We start from the raw sequence: 17,524 nt of genomic DNA on the forward strand, positions 1-17,524 counted from the left end.
GCATTTTTGCACACTTAAGCGTCCGTCGCTATCCCCACCAATTCTCGAAAATGGGACTTCGGAGTGGAGTTCGGCGTGCCGTGTGAAACAAAGTACAGTAGTGCACACATAAGCGTCCGCATTTTTGCACACTTAGGCGTCCGTCTCTATCCCCGCCAATTCTCGGAAATGGGACTTCGGAGTGGAGTTCGGCGTGCCGTGTGAAACAAAGTACAGTAGTGCACACATAAGCGTCCGCATTTTTGCACACTTAAGCGTCCGTCGCTATCCCCACCAATTCTCGGAAATGGGACATCGGAGTGGTGTTCGGCGTGCCGTGTGAAACAAAGTACAGTAGTGCACACATAAGCGTCCGCATTTTTGCACACTTAAGCGTCCGTCGCTATCCCCACCAATTCTCGGAAATGGGACATCGGAGTGGTGTTCGGCGTGCCGTGTGAAACAAAGTACAGTAGTGCACACATAAGCGTCCGCATTTTTGCACACTTAAGCGTCCGTCGCTATCCCCGCCAATTCTCGGAAATGGGACATCGGAGTGGTGTTCGAGCGTGCCGTGTGAAACAAAGTAATTCGACATCGACTCCTGAATGTAAACAACTGACACTTGATATATCGGCTCCCACCAATTCTCGGAAATGGGACATCGGAGTGGTGTTCGAGCGTGTTGTGTGAAACAAAGTAATTCGACATCGACTCCTGAATGTAAACAACTGACACTTGATATATCGGCATCCCACTCAGACACATCTTCTCTCTTTCGTTTAGTTAAATTCGCAGAAGTCACCTCCCCACTTAAGCGTCCGCATTTGGTCCCGACTGCGAACGCTTATGTGTGCACTACTGTATATAATGTTTTCGTTAGATAATAAATATCTATTTAATTAGATAATAAATCGACGATTTATGGCAATTGTTGCTATCGAATTATCCTTATCTATCGCTTTTAATCGCTCACCACGTGCTAAATTATCCAAGCCAGAATTTCCTGATGAGAATTTTTTGAACCATTCTTGAAACGTACGAATCTTTACAGCATCTTCTCCGTACAGTTCAGAAATGTTTCTTTTACTGGTTTCATAGCTGTACTTCCCTTAGGAAACTCGTAAAGCAGTATGTGACGAGTATGCATGTTATCAATAGATATTTTTGGTGGGCTTTAGCAATGAAAAAACGCAAATGAAAGGCTGAAAATGTACTCGTAAGTGCGGCAAGAGGTAGAATATTAGATAGGGCTGTAAAAAGAAAAGAATAAGTAAGAAACAATTATGTAGCGGAGAATATGGAGACTTTCGAACTTTCAACCCAATATTAACCTTTTTAGTGCCAGTTTTGTACTTAAGCGAAAAATTTCTTATGCTCGGTACTTTCGCTTGAAAATTATCGCAATAATCGTGTGAGAATGTTAACGCATTAAATGTATGCCTTGGAACGATGAATATTATTATAAAAAATTATAGAGCTGTTAGAAACAATATGTCGAAATTTTTATTTCGATAGTAAATTTTTGCAAGGTTCACTTTTATTTTAACTTAAATTCTGAGTTGTAAGATTCGAGAAATAAAATATTTTAAGCGATAACTTTCGCTTTTATTTATATTTACTATTTGTCGATTGAAGGCGTAAAGTATTATCTTTTTTATTGTTTGCGGTAAAGAACGTTTGATAACGATAAGTAAGCAACGACAGAAACAGTTTTCTGTACTCTTTTGTACTTCCCTATATGTTTGTGATTCGTACAAAAAATTTTCCCTTATATTACTCTTTAACTATTCATTTCCCCTATCATTACCAAATCTGTAAACAATTTGTTTTTTTTTCACTCAGATTGCATGCATATGCTCGATATTGTTATACCTAAGCACGTAGTTAACCCTTTCATTACGAACGCCGGATATATACGGCATCCGAGCGACGACCTGTGCGTACGAGCGCCGGATATATACGGCATCGACGCGACATAAAGGAAATACTTGAAAAGTATCATCGAAATTTAATTCAACATCAACGAAGAGGCAACGATAATCCCGTGCGATTAACAGAAAGTCATTTTCCCTTATTTTATATGCCGGCAGGAAAAAACCGAAGAAGACTGGCCACGCGCAATGTGTACACTTTTGGCGTGGAGTCCCGATCAGTGGCGGCGCTCCGGCGGAGCGAACTGCCGTAGCAAAAGGGTTAAAAAAAAGGTTCCAAACTTCTAAATTCTCCCAACACTGCCTTCTCGCAAACCTCGTATTTCGAAGAAAGTAGAACACCGAATGCACCGTTCCATTAAAACTTACAGAATAATTACGCTTATGAAATTTCATCAATCAATGCTTTCCCTCATCAAGCAAAGGCGTATTCCAAAGGATATATTCAAAATATCATTCAATAAAAGTAGCCGCTCTAACTCTACGTTATACAAAAAAATACTTCAAATCAATGCTAATAAACAACAAAACAAAAAAAATAAACTCTCACCTTTAAGTAATACGTAACTACAAAAACTTGTTGTCAATCTAAAAAAAGGAACACTTTTTCATAAAAATTTACCAAATACAACCAAAAAAAGAAAGAAAAATTCGACGAACAGAAAAATCATACGAAATTCACACAGATACACGTCTGTTTGCAAAAACTTAATGTACCTAACAGAGGTATAGCGTCGGAGACCTGGGGCAGGGTCTCGGCGACCAGGTTCAGGAACACCGTCAGCGATAGCAAGATGGTCACTCCTGAAACAGTCGTAGAGCCCAGCTTGCTCAATCATCCATTTTGTATTTCTGTCTGAAGCAAGCAAACCGACGATCGTGCTCATCCAATAGCACGAGCATCGTCCCTTGGTTACATCCATTAATCTTCCAAACCATCGACAATTTGAGCATCAAGAAAACAGGTAAATCCCCCGGCTTTGGAAACCGTCGAAATTTCGTGGACAGAGCAGTTCACGTGAACGTTACTCTTCGGTGGTGCTGAAACTGGGATATACTTTTTCTTTCTGAAGGTATAACAAAAGGAAAAAGTATAACCGTTCGAACCGTACGACGGGGATTTACCTATCGTTTCTTGAAACTCAAAACTTTTTCATATCTCTGAAATACATTTTTCTTCATTGAATGTTTCGTGTAAAGTGTTCTTCTTGTTTGAAAGGTTGCTCTGACCAGCTCGGAGAATCATTTTATAAGAGGTACATACTGTTGTTTCGTTGCTGCTTCTGCGAACTATATGTTCGACGATTTTATAGAAATTTCGAAATGGAGAAAAATTTTGAGAATATCAAAAATATACGAAATTTTTTAAATTCTGATCGTGAAAATTATGTTATTAGATAAGAAAAATTTGGAGAATATCAAAAATATACGAAATTTTTTAAATTCTGATCGTGAAAATTATGTTATTAGATAAGAAAAATTTGGAGAATATCAAAAATATACGAAATTTTTTAAATTCTGATCGTGAAAATTATGTTATTAGATAAGAAAAATTTGGAGAATATCAAAAATATACGAAATTTTTTAAATTCTGATCGTGAAAATTATGTTATTAGATAAGAAAAATTTGGAGAATATCAAAAATACATGAAATTTTTTCAATTTTTACGACGAAAATTGTGTTATTAGATAAGGTAGATTTATCTGATGGAAATATTAGCTACGGTGGTGCGAGAAAATTTTTATAAATAATTTAAATCGCTTCAAAAGGCGAATAAGATGGAAGAAAAATAATTTTACAAATGTCATTTTTTTCTATTTTTTTTTTCGTAGTCGTAACTACTTTTTTTTTCATTGACATAACCTCAAAATGAGCTTGGACTCTAAAATTTGACATCCAACGTGAAACCTTCTTTCAATTTTTCCCATTTCTTCCGTCAGAAAAATTTGTCCTCCGTCTTGCCAATCCTTTGAAACCATTGAAATTAATTATAAAAATTTTAATAAAGTCTTAAATAAAAGAAATTGTAATTAGATGACCTGGTTCACGTGGCCCACTCTTTATATCGTTGATCGCGCGAATTTCTCAATTCGACCGTAAATTTCGCATTTCAACGACGGGTAAATGGAGAAAAGGAAGAGCTGTCTAGAGAGATCCATAGTATATAGGAAGTAACGCTTGTCCAACAGCGGTGTTGTAGCAATTTTATAGCTGAGAAACAGCGACTGTTTATCGAGTCTCTCGGGAGAAAAGGGGTTAAATAATAAATAATGCGGACGGCGAGAGAGAGAGAGAGAGAGGTTGCGCAACTCGTGGCCCAACGCGGTATGTAGTTGGGGCAGTGACGTTTTTATCTGCAAGAAGATATCATTACGACCGAGCTTTTTTCTACTTCGTCGTTTCTCTTTGAATAATAATTTCTGCAAAGGGAACTTGTCGATGTTTACACTTGTCTTCGAAAATTTTAAAAACACCGTTCGTACGTAGTAATATTTTTTTTCACGACTTTATTACTTAATACAAAATTGCGTAATATGATTAATGAGAATATTTTATCTCTGTCGGTGGAGAGAATAATTGTTTGATGAAATTGAAGAAAAAATTGAAACATAGAGATAATTAGTTCGGAACAATTTCACGAATAGTTTTAATTTTAAACAGGTTTCTTTTTGTTTTAACGTAGCAAGGAAGTTTTGATAAATTCCTTACTTTTAACGATAAATGTAATTTTTGTCATTTGTCTCGTTTTAATTTGTGTGTGAATGTTGAAAAAATTTTCTGAATTCTCAGCTTTAAGGGAAGTTGAGGTAATGATTGAAAAGAGCATCTTGAAGGCTATCTCTCTTCTGAAATAAATAAATAACACACTTTCCCGGCAAAGACATTTTGAAGAATCGTGCTTTAAGAATTTAGTTGCACCAAAGTTTAGATAGAAACAAAAGCTTAGACACTGTGCAAAGTTGGTAAAGAAATTTGTCATAAATATGTTGTAAACTAAATCTATAATACATAATTGTAAATAAAAATGATTAATTATCATAGAATTCCATATCTTCGCTTATAAATAAGCTAATTTTTTAAACGAATTTACTGTTTCACAAGAAATCACATAATTCAGCTCACGCACTGCGTGGAAAGTAAAAATAATTTTTCCCTCGAGTATACCTCACACATTTATTTCCCTCCGTTAAACTCCTCGCCGTTGCAGCGAAAGAATTAGCTCGCGTTCGACATTCGGTACAGGCATTCTTTTAATAATAACGAAACAAAAGTACAAATACCCGTGAAAGTAATGTAACAACGATTTCTAACGGTATAAAAGAATTTCTATTTAATCGAAGTGAATAAAAGGGGGGGATTGGAGAAGTAGTCACCGGCGCTACACTTTCTCTGTTTCGTGCGGTGTAGAATTAATGGTGCATTTACATCGGAAGCGGATTGGGGCGGTCCGTAGAACAGCAGAAAAATCGTCGGCTTTTTTCCAGCGCGAAAACGTGCTGTATTGTTTCCCAGCTGAACCGTTCGCGTCTATTTTCATTCAAACTTCTGCATTTATATCACGAGGAAAGCGTTAATATCGAGCGTTGCACAGGCGACACTGAAGTGTTTTTTTTTTTCTTTCACCAACGCATCAATAAACCGAGCAGAAGAGCATTTTTCTCTTTTTCTTGCCGATATTGCGCTCATGGTAAATTCGACATTTCGAAATGTCGAACTCAGAGGGAGAAGAAATTGCACAAACAAAGGAAGACAGAGGAGGCGTGGGGAAAAAATGAGGGTAAGGGTAGTGGTGGAGGAAAAAAAAAGGGACAGATATGCGAGCTAGTTGAATAATGAGCGGGGGAAAGAGAGAGAGGTAAAATAAGGTGGAAAATAAAAATGATAAAAGCGAGAAGACAGAATAAGGGAACATTATAGGGGATGTGGAAAAGAGGAACAAAAGTGGAATAGTTAGCACGGGGAGAAGGGAAAAAAAAGTACGATTATAGTAGGTTGAAAATGGAAATGATAGGAGAAAATAGGCGGAAATTCTGACGCGTGCGAATTCCTAAAATATTGAAGGTAAAGTAGGTGAAAAGTTTGCACATCGTGGAGAAAGTAAATCAATATTACTCGGAGATAGAATTTTTTTGGTGAAACGATCTTACGCCGTTTGAATTTCGCGCGCGAATGGAGCAGCGCGCGAAATTCAAATTGAAACGTATCGAAATTTCCATATATTCATATTCACAGTTAAAAATGTGCGCCTTGAATATTTCTCTAAGCGTATTAATATCGCAGAAATTATATTAACCAAGAATTTAAATCGTTTTCTGTTAAGTATTAACCCTTTCGTGACCGAATTTTTTTTAAAGAATTTTTTATTCGTCGACTAATTATCGCGCCTATAATGAATGCTAAATTCAGATTCATTCTTGTTCGAGTACTCAAGTGGAACGTGTGCGCAGTTGTTTCTTTTCCAAATCGGTTAATTTCACAAAATGAAAAATAGAGAAGATTGACGAAATTATTAATATTAATATTTTTCATACCGTTGCATTAAGAAATTACTTAGCTGAATTCCTGTAAGCGTTTGAATTACATTGTTGCACAAATTTACTTTAGGATAAGAAGTTAATCACATTAGCCTCTGAAATAAATTATTTACTATTCAACGGCCGTACGAATTTCTCTCATTTAGCAGAGTTAAGCCTAATTATTAATAAAACTGATTTTAAATACAATGATGTAAGTATCGATCAAGTATTTAGCACTGAACAGGGAGAAGGGAGCAACAACGGGTCAACGTTGTAAAGTTTAATAAAGGAAATGGAAAATAACAAAATGATAGATACAAACGACACACCGCTCTCACACGCACAGCCGTCGTCTTTCGGTAGTCCTTTGTCTAGCTACCGCTGGCGCTAGACCGTCCCACATATGTCCCACTGGTCACGAAAGGGTTAAAAGCTAAATTCCAAAAAAAAAGAGGAATAACCGTAGAAAAAATGAACAAATGAAAAATACGAAGAGAAAAGGTAGCAAAATAAAAAAAAGAAAGAATGAATAACTAGGATATGCTGTGGAAAGATATGAAATGAAAGAGTTAGACAGAGTACGATAAAATAAAGAAGTTTCACGTCCAGTTTTACGATTGATAGAGCGGAATCGTTTGCCGCCTCTTGGAATAATCGTTCGCCTATTGGACGAGTTTCTCCTCGTTCGCGAGTTTCTGAAAAACAAACCGTTACTCGGGATAACAGGTTTCGGCTCGTCAGTTTTCCATCGCGCGCCGATTTATCGGCAGATATTTTTGTCCAGATTAACAAACTCGCTGAAAACTGCCCGGCGAGCTCTGGCACCGCGATGTAGGAGTCCGTTATCGAGAAACTGGTCAATGTAAACTCCGTTCAAGGGAATAACGTCGACGAGAAAGGGAGAGAGGGAAAAAAAAATCGTTCGCTCATTTGCGATTGATACGGAGCTTGCGCAACTTAATGGAGAACGCTGAGACGTTACTGCGAGGGAAAATAGTTTTTATACCGAGTGTTCCGGGTTCTTTTTCACCGGTAAATCGCGGCGGTTTATACTTTGGATAAAGATAAGGAAAAAATGTTGTATAAAATTCTGCAAGAAACGTTCTTTTTTTTTTTTTTTTTTGAGTACATTTACAATGTGTTGTTATTGAATAACTAAAATAACTGGATGAATTTTCAGAAAATATTTTTATGATTTGTGATATAGTAAATAGTTAAAGTTAAATTTAAAGCTGAACTTAATTTTCCAGTATTCTCATTTTGACTAGTTTGCAAAACAATTGAAATTGAAATAATTGAAACAACCTTTAGTTGACAAATTGATAATTGCAAGTTGGTTTTGCATTTTAAAACATTTTTAAAAGACGATACGTATAAAGAACGGTATAATTTTCTCTGTAAATTTAATTTTACTGTTCAAACGAGAAACACGAAACGAAGTGTACGTTTTGTATTTATTTCGTTTCTCGATATTCTGATGAAATTCGATAAAAATTTCCTAGTATCTCTTTTCTCTGCCACGAATTGCAATAATAACGGTACCAAAGTATTTTGAATATAAGTGAATAAGCAAGCAAAATGTAAATTAGCTCATTACATATTCCTTTTCTTGTATTCTGAATGAAGGAAATGAAACAGTTTCGATGTTTTTAGGGCAGTTCAGAAACATGTAAATGCAGAACAGCAACCACAGTAGTGTATACTCCTGTCCACTCGTGGAAATAATAGCAAACTATGTTTAATAATACATTTACATATTGCATATTTTCCTTTTTACTGTATATTAACAAAAAAGATCTTATTATCCAAAATGATACTATTTCCCAATTTGTGCACCTCGTGATAATAAAAAATGCACACTGAACGATTCGTGAAATTATTCGATTTTTAGTTGATATTTTTTTACATTTTAGTTAATAATTTTTTTTAACCAAGTTCGAAATGTAAAAAACGTAGTCGTGAAGTTAAATCATTTTTCAGTAGAGGTACCAGGTAAGATTATTAGAATTGAAAGTGTTCTAAAGGACAGTGTTGGAAAACTGCCAATTTTGGATCCTGTTGACAATATAAAATTTTTAAAGCATACGTAACAGTTCGAAAATAATTTTTCATAATTATTTATCAGTCGTCTGATGGGAAAGTTATAAAGTATACGCTACAATTGTAAAGTTTTTTTTAGTAATTTCGTAATTTTCTCAGACGATGGATAAATAATTATGGTCTGCGAACTTCTCAAAATCTGTAGATAAATATCTCGTAAAAATTTTCCGTTGATAATAAAATCTAAAATTGGCCAGTTTCTGTCGTTGTCCTTTTCAATGGCTGCCACGAGACACATCGGCGTAGAACAGAAAAGTACGTTGAACCGAGTGTGAAATTTCCTCAAGTTCATAAAACCTTTTTTTCCTCTGGCTCTTAAAACAAGAGGAAAACAAGCAAAGAAAATGAAGTGCTTCACTGATACCCGGACTTCGGACGTGGAGCAGCCCCAGTTATCGTCAAAAGTTTCCTGGGAGAAACGGAAAGAAGAGAAGGAAATCGTTGTCTGCTTAAAAGCTAGAAAAAAGTATTTTCATTCTAAGCGCGGTAATTCGACGATGCGTGAAAGTAGATTCGAAGAAATCTTCTCTCTCTCTCTCTCTCTTTGTCGCCTCTTGGATTTTCTAAGATAAACTGAAGATTGTTTAAACTTCCTAGTTTCAAATGATTTCTCGTGAAACAACGTAAAAGAAAGTGTGAATATTCATTAAAATACAATAGAAACTGAAGATTGCTTAAACTTCCTAGTTTCAAATGATTTCTCGTGAAACAACACATGAAAACAAGTGTGGATATTTATTAAAATACAATAAAACGTGAAATATTTAAGGAGTGATTGCACGAATTTTATTGGAACAATTAGAATTCCATTTTGTAGGTAGATAAACGTGACTCGAAATCAGATGCCTCTCTCATCAATAACACAATGAATTGAGGTTTCCGCAAATTCCCAAAACCACGCCGGGACGATACTGCCCGGGTCGAAACTATTTCTCGATATAATTTAACCAAACAACGCTTCGTATTACAATTCCGCCAACACCGTCGAATAAACACCGAATCTGTGGACATGCAAACTGATTAAATAGTTTCCAGTGATTCCAGGCGATCATACCTTTGGATGATTCGTTAGAGCAGCTCAGAACTTGATAGGGAACATTCCGAATTTTCAAGCCTAACGAATAAGTCCCGATATACAGGGTGAGATAAGTCACGTAGTGGCAAATCAGGCAAATAATGATTCTACATGTAAAAATAAAGTGAAAGTAGAGAATAAAATTTGTTCGTTCGAAGCCTCGTTTTCGAGAAAATCGAGTTTGAAAATCTGTGGATAGACCGTGGAGGTATAGGAACATGCTATAGTTAGTCGGTAAGATCATCGGACCTCAGCTCATTGGACTTTCGAAATTTTTAAAAAATTTTAAAGTGAAACTTCAAATTTTTTATTTTAAGATATAAGCGAAAATTAAGATTTTCAAATTTAATATAAAAGTGAAATCAAGATTTTTACATTTATCGCTTTAAATATTAAGGTGGAAGCACGCTAAGCACGAAAATTAAGAATTAAATTCGCGCCAAAAGTACAGGGCGAGAAAATATTCGAAACGCCTATAGGCGCCAAGGTCACAGCGCGAGCAAACATTCAAACAGCCTATAGGCGTCAAGAGCACAGTGCGAGCGCATTTCCAAAGCGCCTATAGGCGCCAACACAGTGAAAGGGATAATAAACGTATTATCGGTCCTTATCACAACATTGACACTGCTAATTTTTCCAAAATTTTCTCGATTTTCTCAAACACCTAGGCTTCAAACGAAAAAATATTGTTCTTTATTTTTGCTTCATTTTTATGCGTACCACGTCTCCTGTCTCACCCTGTATATTCGTAAAAACGTTTTAGTTTACACAGGCGACAAATTGTTCGAATTTGGCCGGATAAACAAAAATTGTCCGAGAAACCTGATAGAATCTATCTTTCTTATCAATTCAAATTACACCGTTTAAATAAACTTAAGCGACCAGTAAAATCGTTCGAGATAATCCAGCCCTACTTGAACTTATAGCTTGCATTAGCTGCACCTTTAAACGACTCATAGAGCATGGTGAATAAACGAATGAATTTTTTCTCCGAGCTGGCGTTCATTATTCCCCATTTCTTTCTCCACCAATTGGTCAGTTATTTCGTTTTCCTTTTTTTCCTCTTTCTTTTTACTTCGAACTCTTACTGTTTTTATCGGACACGAAACGAAATTTACGAATGTTGCAATTTACCTGCTACGATCTGCGAATCAAGATCGCTTTCAACTTCCGGCTCGCACGATCGAAAATCGATGCGATAAATGTCGAACTGTATTTATGCGCGCGCGTTCAAGCTGAGGATTAAACGTTTCATTATCGTGACATTTTTTTTTTTTTTTTTCAAGCGACGATGTGCTCTGTCACACGATTCATGAAACGATTAGTATTGCGGCTGTAATGTTGCTGGAATCAAAATTTATATACTCGTGATTATTAAAGTGGTCTAAGTTAAAGATCTAAGGAAAATTGAATTTCTAACTCGGTTTTGTGTTGCATCGATCTTTCCATAGGAAAAATTTGTATATTATATGAACAAGTATTTTGTGAAATATTTTATTGCATGAAAATTCTAGGGAAAATTGTAAATATTTCGAAACGAAATATATGTTGTACGACTTAGGCCACTTTCATTAAACATTGGCACACGTGACACCGATTTTTAGTGTCATATAGAAGCTGGAATATTTTCGTGGAAAATCCAGGCTATTGTTCGAAATGTACGTCGAAGCATGATTTGCATTTAGACGAAGCAGAATTCTAAAGAAGAAGCTTCCATAATTCCCATAACTCCGAGATGAAGAATTTTTGATAAAGAGTTTCTTATGTGTGAAAATTCTGAAAATCGTATTTAATATGAAAACCCTAAAAATCATATTTAATATGAAATTCCTAAGAATCGTATTTAACACGAAAACCTTAAGAATCGTCATTTTCGATGATCAAACCTAAACCACAGTTTGGATCTGAAATATATCAGCGAATATCCAGATAAACGAAGGTTTCATTATTATTAATCATTTTCTATTTACATCGTGATCGAACAAAACAGCGATGAGATGAAATTTGAACGCGTGCATTCCGACACGAATAATCATTCATTCAGAGGTTCGTCGAGCATGGCCAAGCTCGTAAACCGAAACAAAGGGTGAGAAAATAGAGGGCGGGAACACGGTGAATGTCTTCGTGTGGAAAACACGTGACTTTGAATGGAAATGGCGAAAAGCTGGATCTGCGCCTGAAACGGCTGGAGGCAGATGCAGACTGGAGGCAGACTAATTAGGAAAGCTTGCACGCGACACGTGAGCTGCGCAACTAATTCCAAGTTAACACTGAACTTCTGCTGGACGCTTCTGTCATCCGATCAAAAATTTGCAAAGCGTGTCAAATTTGAGAGAGTGTCACGTTGGACGTTGCTCGAAACAACCTTCTTTGCAAGGTTTCCGCTGAAGTGTGCAATTGTTTGCGAGATGAGATGATCATCCTAAATCGACACGCTGTAACAGTCATTGGTTACCTGTGCGAGGAAATATTTAAGATAAGTTGGTATATGAATTCATTTTTTGACAGTGTCATGAAATGTAACGTCAACATACACTACCGGCCAAATATTTGGAACCACTGTGCGTTGCAAGTTGCACCAAAATTCTCAAGAAAAAGTTAGCATTTATGCAAATTTGTTTTCATTCAAATCAATCGAAATGAGGTAAAGTGCTATTGATCTTCACAACGTCAATTTCAAATCGATAAAGAATTAGTAGCGGATTCAATATTGATGTAAATTGGCAGGTGATTTCAAATTTTTGGCCGGTAGTGTAAGTACGCTGTGATATCTCTGTTCAAGTGGTTGCAGGATATTGGACGTAAATTTTCTGAGAACGAAATTCTTGAATTGGCTTCTTGTAACGATAACTGTTCACAGATACCTACTCGGTGATTATGTTGAGAAGTAATATTTGGCTGTTAATTCACGTTGGTAATGAAAGAGATTTTTTTTTAGAGGGAAGGTACATGTAACTTATTTTTTTGACTCACCCTCGTGTGAAGGTAATTCGCTTATAGTACACTTCTCTTGGGAAGATAGGTATAAAGTGTGGCTTAGAATGAGAGAAAATTATTGCTAGGAACCACTAATATAACACTTTTATTCAAAGTGGAAATTGTTTTGCTTCTTCAAAGATTTTAAGCAATAGTTGACCACTTCAAGTTCAATCGGCTAGCAATATTTAGCACTGACTTTCCTTGAAACCAGAGAAAATGACCAAGTTCAACGGATTTAGCAAAAATCAGCATCGGTCGTGCTCAAAACCGATGAAAACGATGAAATTCAATAGATTTAGAAAAAGTCTTCACATCATTTCTACCTGTTAATTTCAATATCGATTAAAGATATACATAAGAATACCTAAAACATTTCTTGGACAAAAATATTTCCTTCGATCGTGCTCAGACAAAAGCGACGAAATTCGATAGATTTAGCAAAAGTACTCGAAACCCGACGAAACCAATGAAATTCAATCGATTTAGCAAAAGTCTTCACACCATCTCCACTAGTTAATTTCAGTATCAATTAAACAAATACATAAAAAGCCCTGAAACATTCTCAAACTAAAATATCTAAAACACCATACAAGCCTATTAAACAGCTAATTAAAATCTCCTCCATTTCTACCTCCACCCACGTATTTGTTACCTTCAAGCTTACTTAAACATCTCCAGAACACTCAACATTGATTCACCTATCAGCTTCGCTCGAAATTGACGACATACACGACCTCCTATCGAAGAACACGAAAACGACCAATCGAACAGTAGAAACGCCCGAACGACGTTCCCAGGCTGGATCGAAACGAGGAATTGATCTCTGTTCCTCCGCCGGAAATGCAACGTTCAAAGCACAGACGTAGCTTTCGTTCACCGGGTGGACATCTGCACGGCCATTAGGATCGATTCGATGAGCGTTATTTGCGGTTTGCAAACGACTGTTATCTCCGAGGCGTCTCTTCAATTGTACAGGGGGGACGCTTTCAAATCGGCCACAAGTTAGTGGAGCATTACGCAACAATCGGATTACGGAGAAGATAAGGAAATAGTTGCACGATCGGAGAAGAAACTAGGGTTTACGATCGACGAGGGGGGACCCAATTTCGAGAGACTCTTCGACGTCGTTATCTCAGCTTGGCGGAGGAAATATTGTGAATTTCGAGTGGAGAACACCGATTAAAGCTGGTACCCGATCCTATTCTTATCGTTGCTATTTCCTTTACCGGTAATGGGACTAATATTCGTTAGAGAATGCGTATTTTTAAGGATCTTCGAAGGCAATTAGCCCGGTGCTGTTTTACCTTGGTACGATATGGCAGGTAGTTAGACTAACAAGGGAACTTCGGTAATCCGACAATTCCGATTTTTTTGAAACTTTGTAGGGGAGCTTTCCAGAGAAGTATCGGGCAATTTTTTTTTGGCCCTTTTTAGGTTCTTCCGGGGTGAAAACAGCCCTTGAACGAAGATAAGTGTTACTCTGTTTCATTTAAAATTATAGTAGATATAAGAAAATGTTTGGAATAAAAATTTAATAGTGTTTTGTGACTTATAAGACGATGCTGTTAAATTAGTAAAAATTGTTTGTTTGAATAAAAAATCTTCCATCACCGTTATTGTGAAAAATTTCGAATTTTCTGTTTTACCGACAAATATGTCAAATAAATGCAGATTACCAAATCTTACACATCTATGATTTGTTTCTGTGGATCAGGCGATGGAAGGGTGACAATAATCTTAACACACACACACAATATTAATGCAATTTTCTTTGGACATGTTTACCGCGAAAAAAGAACACAAACTCCTTATCTCACTAGAAAATCGACATAGATCGCGATATTCTACTCTACCCCTGCGTCAATTAAAGCAATCTCAGCTTCTATGTTAATTTTAAAAAATTTCGTCAATTTTTTCTCAAACTATTTTTTAGCTACTTAGCAATATCTCGACATTGGTCGATATTCTATCGAAAAAATCCCTAGGACTAGCGTCGCCCTCTAGTCTACTCCTGCGTCAATTAAAGCAACCTCACAGCTTCCACGTTAATTTTAAAAAATTTCGTCAATTTTTTCTCAAACTATTTTGTAGCTACTTAGCAAAGAGACTTTCAAGAGCAGAGTTTTAGGAATGTGAGCGTTGTCCCTAGAGAATCTAGCTACGGAGTGGAGAGGGCAAGAGTAAAGACACTAACCTCAAAATCTTCGTCTTCCGTTCGAAAGTAATTATGAATCCGCGACACGTTACAAATCTCAGACGTTCGAAGTTGCTTGTTTGCGACAGACGTGGAACAACATTCGCGACAGAAAGTTCGCGAACCTCGGGGATATCCTTCTCGGAACACCGGGGATTCCTGGGATTCCGGAATTGTTCAATCGCTCGGAAACACACCCTGTGTGAGTTTATTTCAATCTGAATATAACCCTGACGGTAGTTCTGAACTTGACGTACACGCCGTGTCAGATATATGCAGGACCTGACGAAGAAGGTATTCAGGGACTTATTCAGAAATTCGAATGGGGATTTACACTCCGTTACGGCGAAAGAACGGGTACACGTCGTCGAGAACTTGCTGCAAACTTTGGACACCCTCGGCTCTGTGGACGTGTTTTCCTCCCCGTTGGCAAGCTTTGAGTTTCGATAAGGCGTTTTAGCCTTACCCCGGCCGGTACCCCGCCATTTTTAGGTATTAGGACACTTATGACGTTTGTACGGAGAGTGTTGTGTGATTTGAATTAGCGTCGCGTGAGCCACTTACAAGGGAACTTCGGTAATCTAAGAATTCCGATTTGTATGAAATTTTGCAGGTTTGTAGGGGACCTCGAGAGAAGTATTTTTTTTTTGGGCACTTTTTCGGTACTTCCGGGGTGAAAACAGCCCTCGAATGGAGATAAGTGTTACCTTATTTCCCTGTATATCTTTGAAACTATAGTGGATATAAAAATTGAATAGCTTCTTATGCCTTATAAGATAATGCTGTTAAATTAATATTTAGAAGCCAAAGTGACTAACTCGATGAAATAAGATTTGGTTTATTTATGAAAATTTAAGCATCAAACATGTGCTTTGGTACTATAATAAAATTGGAAGAATGTCAAAAAGTGGAGTTGATCATTTTTTGTTTCTGTAAAAATGTACAGGGTGTTCACCCTATTAATTTCCAGCGAGCTTTTCTCGTAAATGGTAGATTTGTGAGAAAAATACGAAAGGACAATTAGACACACCTAAATGCTGCAAGCCTAATCGTTACCGTATTAGGTCCTAATTTGGAAGGAATTATGCATGCCTAAGTTGGGCATTCCTAACAGTTGCCATACGTGGCCCAAATGGGAGTGGCCGAGCGCGCGCCTAAGTTAGGCATGCCTAACAGTTGCCAGACGTGGCCCAAATGGGAGTGGCCGAGCGCGCGCTTAGGTTGGGCATTCCTAACAGTTGCCATACGTGGCCCAAATGGGAGTGGCCGAGCGCACACTTAAATTAGGTGGAGTGGGGCTCTGAAACTTACATGTAGGAATATTTACAGACATCTCAGTGTCGGACGTACGCTTGCGCGAGAGCTTTCAGCAAGATTTGAGATTTCATTAATGTCTCCCAATGTCAGCTTAATAAAGCTATTCTAATATGGGCCTAATGCGGCCCTAACGCGGTTTTCCCACTTAGGCGGTCGTGAATATTCCGCGTTACATACCGTATGCGGGCCTAACAGGCAAATTAGCCTAGCCTAATGCGGACCTAATATCTGCCTAACTAAAATTTCTAATCGGGTAGCTATATAGAGTGAATACTTGTAAACAGTTTGACAATAACCACTGAAAACTTGAAATACAGTGGGCGATCAAGTTAATAGAGTCACCTGCAAAGAATTGACAATTTTGCATTTTAACGATTCATTTTTAGACGAAAGCCTAGTTACATTGAATTTTTATTAGTTTTTTAGGAAGCGTTGATGTTTACAAATTGGAAATACACACTTTGCAACAGTTTAGGCAATATTATCTGACATATGGACGTTATTTTGATTCAGTACTGCAAATCGCCACTCGAAAACCACGTGTTACAGTTTTCCTGGTTTATAGATCTTGAGCATTTCAATCTTTGCTGCTTACAACATACTGTAAATTACTTAAAATGTATTGAAAATACACCTAAACAAACCAAGACGGTAATTTCCAAATACCAACTTTATTGTTACTTCTTAATTGTACTTTTTACAGCTGCAAAACCTAAGTTTAACTTTCTACGTGAATATTTAGCGGACAATTGTCAATTCAAAAATTATTCCGAGTAAGAACCTCGATATTGCGATTGTACTTCTATGCATACACGAGAAACATATTTTTCCTACCGTGTCTCCAATAATTTGATCACCCGCTGTAGTCGTCCATCGTTAATTTCAAGTCCAATTTCTAACCAGTACCACGTACAAGCTGCTACAACTGTTTCCAGTTGTACTCTCAATTACTCAATGAGATCATCGGAAGGGAAACGGAGAAAAAGTGGGTGAAACTTAACGGTGTGCCAGTTCTCAGAAGTCTGTTACGAAAAATAACTCAATTTCTGGTTTCCCAGCACGGCGGAAGGGTAAGCCGAGAAAAAGATAAAAGCGGCGAACATCATAGTGAACAAAATCGAATAAGTTTCTGCGCGATACGCGCGTCGTGCTGGGCAATTGTCCTGTGAGAAACAAGGGAATAACTTTCGTGTGAATGGAGCTGTGAAAAGCAGCAGCCACAGAAACAGCCCTTAGATATTTGCCTGGAAGTACGGCGGAGAATCGTGATACTTTTCCTCCCAAGAACTTCTCATTCTCGTCCCCTCTGCTGGAGGTAAGTTTCTTCTGGCTACCGTTTAGTAATGACCGTGAAATTTCGTCCCGTAATTTTGCGTTTGGGTTTTTAGGGATCTGTTAGAGATACGATTTTGTGATTATAGTAGAGTT

The 17,524-nt window shown here is 37.2% G+C and overlaps 1 protein-coding gene across 1 annotated transcript in view; it reads right to left on the bottom strand.

Annotated features, from left to right (window-relative positions):
* The window catches only part of LOC108570523 (acetylcholine receptor subunit alpha-type acr-16), a 348,441-nt gene that overhangs the window by 80,663 nt on the left and 250,254 nt on the right, over positions 1-17,524 (bottom strand). Inside the window, exon 10 of the mRNA XM_017932396.1 lies at positions 2,631-2,717. Within this exon, the coding sequence (XP_017787885.1) occupies positions 2,631-2,717 (87 nt within the window). The remainder of the gene's footprint in view (positions 1-2,630; positions 2,718-17,524) is intronic.

The sequence above is a fragment of the Habropoda laboriosa genome, unplaced genomic scaffold (genome assembly GCF_001263275.1).
Source record: "Habropoda laboriosa isolate 0110345459 unplaced genomic scaffold, ASM126327v1 scaffold61, whole genome shotgun sequence".
Lineage (NCBI taxonomy): Eukaryota > Metazoa > Arthropoda > Insecta > Hymenoptera > Apidae > Habropoda > Habropoda laboriosa.